Source organism: Prunus persica, chromosome G8 (genome assembly GCF_000346465.2).
Source record: "Prunus persica cultivar Lovell chromosome G8, Prunus_persica_NCBIv2, whole genome shotgun sequence".
Taxonomy (NCBI): domain Eukaryota; kingdom Viridiplantae; phylum Streptophyta; class Magnoliopsida; order Rosales; family Rosaceae; genus Prunus; species Prunus persica.
Window position 1 is genome coordinate 15,844,070 of NC_034016.1, and position 3,850 is coordinate 15,847,919.

The 3,850-nt window shown below is 44.3% G+C and overlaps 1 protein-coding gene across 1 annotated transcript; it reads right to left on the reverse strand.

Annotated features, from left to right (window-relative positions):
• LOC18766261 lies at positions 1-2,010 on the reverse strand. The gene has a single exon (XM_020553554.1). The coding sequence runs from the start codon at positions 2,008-2,010 to the stop codon at positions 1-3; it is 2,010 nt and encodes a 669-aa protein (XP_020409143.1).

The window sequence follows — 3,850 nt, forward strand, 5'->3', positions numbered from 1 at the left end:
TCAGTCGAATATAAAGAGGCTCGTCAACTCTTCATTTGAAAGTGCCCATTCCATTACATCTTCAACCTTTGGAGCAAACCTCTGGAGTGACACAAGATCAATCCCATAAACAGCATGTCCTTGAGCAACCCGAGCTGCATGTGTTCCTGGATTCGATTCTCCGTTGCAGAAAAGACTGAGCAGAGTGTTGGAAAACCCAGTGATGATCATCCCTGCATTGTGATTCTTTACAACATGGCTACCAATGACCTCAGGCTCAGCAATTGAGCCCCTCAAATTCCAAAACACCAACTGTGGCACATATGCATACCCTCTCTTACTGTAATTCTTCACAGCCTCCCTATAATCCAGGACCCAATCATTCTTAGAGGCCTTGTCAAATTCCCTGTATGTGAACACAAAAATGCTTTTAGGCATCTTGGCATTGCTCAGCTTCTCCGTTGTGGCGATATGCAGAACTCCATTGTAAATCTTTGAAAAATCCACCTTCTCCGCACACACTATGTTCCTCATGAACTCACATCTGGACTTGAGATTGTCTCCTTTGATTTTGTGCAGCCTTGGGAAATCGCTGAATGGGAAAACGGAACCTTGCCATGGTTTTTCACTGAGGTCCGAAGCCAACAACCCCATTGAAATGCAAACCATCTCCTTCAATGACCCTCTCCTGCTCTCCGGGACATCACACACTGCAATACAATTCCTGAGCTTCCCTTTGTTCCACAACTGTTGCACTAGTCTCCGCCATTGAACCACGGCAATCTCATTAGCACCGTACTGATCCTTCTCCAATGAGGCCACCACATGGTGAGGAAGCTTTAGTCCATCACCAAAGCACATGTTGAAAATATATTTCTTTGGTAATAGCATGTTCACGAGCTTCATGTAACACTTGAATTTCAATTTGCTTTCATCGCGGCCTCCACCATCACCACAACCAATGATCTTGCTGTAGATTTCCAAAGCAATCAGCGCCTTGCATTTCGTGGACAATGATGATGACTGGTTGTTCTGTTTCACAGCCGGTAAGCACTCCAATGCCTTGCGCAGGGGGCTAAGTACTTGTTTCCTCAATCGATCACGAACCCTATAAGCATAATGAGCTTCTTCAACATCTTTGTACTCTCCAAAATTATGGCGTGGAAACATTCTCCTTGCTATGTTTTCACATATCAAAGTTTTTCTGTCGTAAGACGAATCAATAGAAGGACAGAATCTGGAAATAGAGCTGATCTTTTCAATCTCACAGCACTTCAAAGACAATAAATCCGATGTCAGCATTTCCACAAACACCTCGGATACACGATCATGCAAGTATCGATATTCTAAATCGTTTTGATACCTATCAACCGCACTTTTAGCCCTGGCAATGTGAACATCTGTGACATCTGTAACTGTTTTGCTCTCTTCCTTCTCTCCTTCCTCTTCCTCCTCATCGCTGTCCTCCTCCTCATTGCTTTCGTCGTCTTCCTCCTCATCGCTTTCGCCTTCCTCGGAGTCAGACCAATAATTCCTTTTACTAGGTTTCTGACAATAATTCGTACGTTTCTTCCAATACTCTTTCTGGCTCTCTTCCTCTTCCTTTTCCTTGGCTTCATCTATGGATTTCTGCAAAACCCTATAGAGAATTTCCAATACATCTTTGAACCAACCCAATTGCGCAAAAACCTTGAGATTCAAAGCCAAGGTTAGAGGGTGGTTTTTGTGGATCCACAAGAGGGATTTGTAAAAGGCTTCTTTGTTGGGCCTCCCCACCATTCTCAGGCAAAATATGAGCTTGAGAGTTGTGAGAGGGTCATGCTTCCATGCCTCTGCTTCATATTCTGTCAGATCCTTCTGCTGTTGATACACGGGCGGGTTTTGTTGGGGTTTATCAGAGTATGTGGTGGCCTTGAAGAATTCAAGGCAGGGGTTTGAAGAAGAAGACTGGCCTTGACAGATTTGGATGGTGGTCGTGGGGTGGTAAAGTTGGAGCTCCGGTGGGCCACGAAGACATACTGAAGGAGCCATGATTAGGGTTTAGGGTGGTATAGCGAGTACTGTTGGATTGGATCGATTGGATGACTTATGTCGGCTGGCTTATTTATAGGATCATTGCTTGGTTATCAAGTATTGTTGTAGATTATGATAACATAACCCAGCTTGGCCATCACGACATGTTATTATTTTCAATTTATCTTAATTTGTTACTCAAGTCACTTCAAAGCCATTACGTTCTGTGGTGAAACAAGGGTTTGTTATATTATTAATAAAATCGACAGTCTAAATTGCTTATTAAGGCTTCATTTGGATGGTTTAAACAAACAATTTAAATTTTTTATTCAAAAAACCATATAAATTTAGATCCCTTTATATAAACAGAATTAAACGAATCTATATAGAAGGAGATTCAAATTATTTAAGTGGGAGAAGTAGGGCTCACTACCTTGACCAACTGTCTGCAATTATTTAGGTGCAAGGAGATTCAAATTAATCAAATCTATATTGAAGGAGATTCAAATTATTTAAGTGCCAGAAGTAGGGTGTAACACCCCGACCCCAAATTTCCCCAAATTTAACCATTATTTAATTATTTAATTATTTAAGGGTATTTTAGTCATATTTTTAACCGGAGAGAGTTTGGGGCCGTGACTTGTATTTTTGGATAGGTCGTACTGAAACAAGTTCATAGACACGTAGTGGGCTCGAATCGGAGTTGTAACGAGAGAGATATAGTCAAAAGAAGCCCAGTGGCACAATCGTAAATATTTCGAAATGAGATTTTTTTTATAAAAATCTGGTTTCTCTCTCTCTCTCTCTCTCTCTCTCCCGCGATCTCTCTCTCTCTCCCGTCGGCCTCTCCTCTCTCTCTCCTCGTAAATCCGGCCACCGGCCGCGGCTGCAGACGGGGCCGGTGCCAAAAGAACCGGCTCGACCTCGGCGTCACGACCCAGCCCATCCCCGACATCGGCCGCCGCTCCAGCCGCCGGAAAATGGCGATTTTCGCCCGGATATCGCCGGATCTTCACGGCCGCCGATCTCCCTCCTCCGGCCGCCATTTCTGGCGATCAAGGTATGAAAATTCATCCCTTCTGCATGCTCTAGCTGATGGATGGGTAGGATTAGATCGATTCTTAGCGTAGACAACTCGATTTTCAAATTGAAAATTGGCCGAACTTCGGCCGCCGTGATCGGTCATTTTCGGCCACTTTTTGGGGTAGGTCCAGAACAAAAGTGGCTCCAAATAGGGTGTTATACCTAGGGTAGGAGTTTGGAGCCGTGGTTTTGAGATTTTCCGGCGAAGCATTATCGCTTTGGGCACCCATGCGCTGCCGGCGCGTGGGCACTGTAGAAAAGTAGCACTGTGTTCCGATGAGATCCTTAGGTTGTCATGAGTGCGTAGGATTTCACGGATCTCAATTCGGACGTCGTTTGACTATCGAACGGATATTCGCATATTGCGCGTTATCCGGGTTCGATAGGTTGGGACCGTTGGATGGTCCCAAATTTAATATATGTTGATCTAGGTATTTTTAGGATCGTGTAGGATTTCACGGATTGTGAATCGGAGCCCCGGACGTTCTGAATAAATAATTTAAAGTTTATAAATTATATTAACCGTCAGATCGTGCGATCGTGAGCGACCCGACCGTCCGATCTGAACCAAACTTGCAGGACAAGTGTCCTATACCTGGTAGAACCCATAGGGACTTTCGGATCGGAAATTGGAGGTCGTGGGTTCCGCAGGTCCGGTTGACCAGGGTTAGAATAGTTTGACCCTTGGTTGACCGTGAGTTTCCCGGAGTAATCTCACCTTTCTAGGGGGATTATCGGGTGCTAGATGATTGGGGAGGGTTACACAATATTAGAA

Excerpts from the sequence above, each read along its gene's own strand:
- LOC18766261 (XM_020553554.1), bottom strand. The coding sequence starts at position 2,010 with ATGGCTCCTTCAGTATGTCTTCGTGGCCCACCGGAGCTCCAACTTTAC.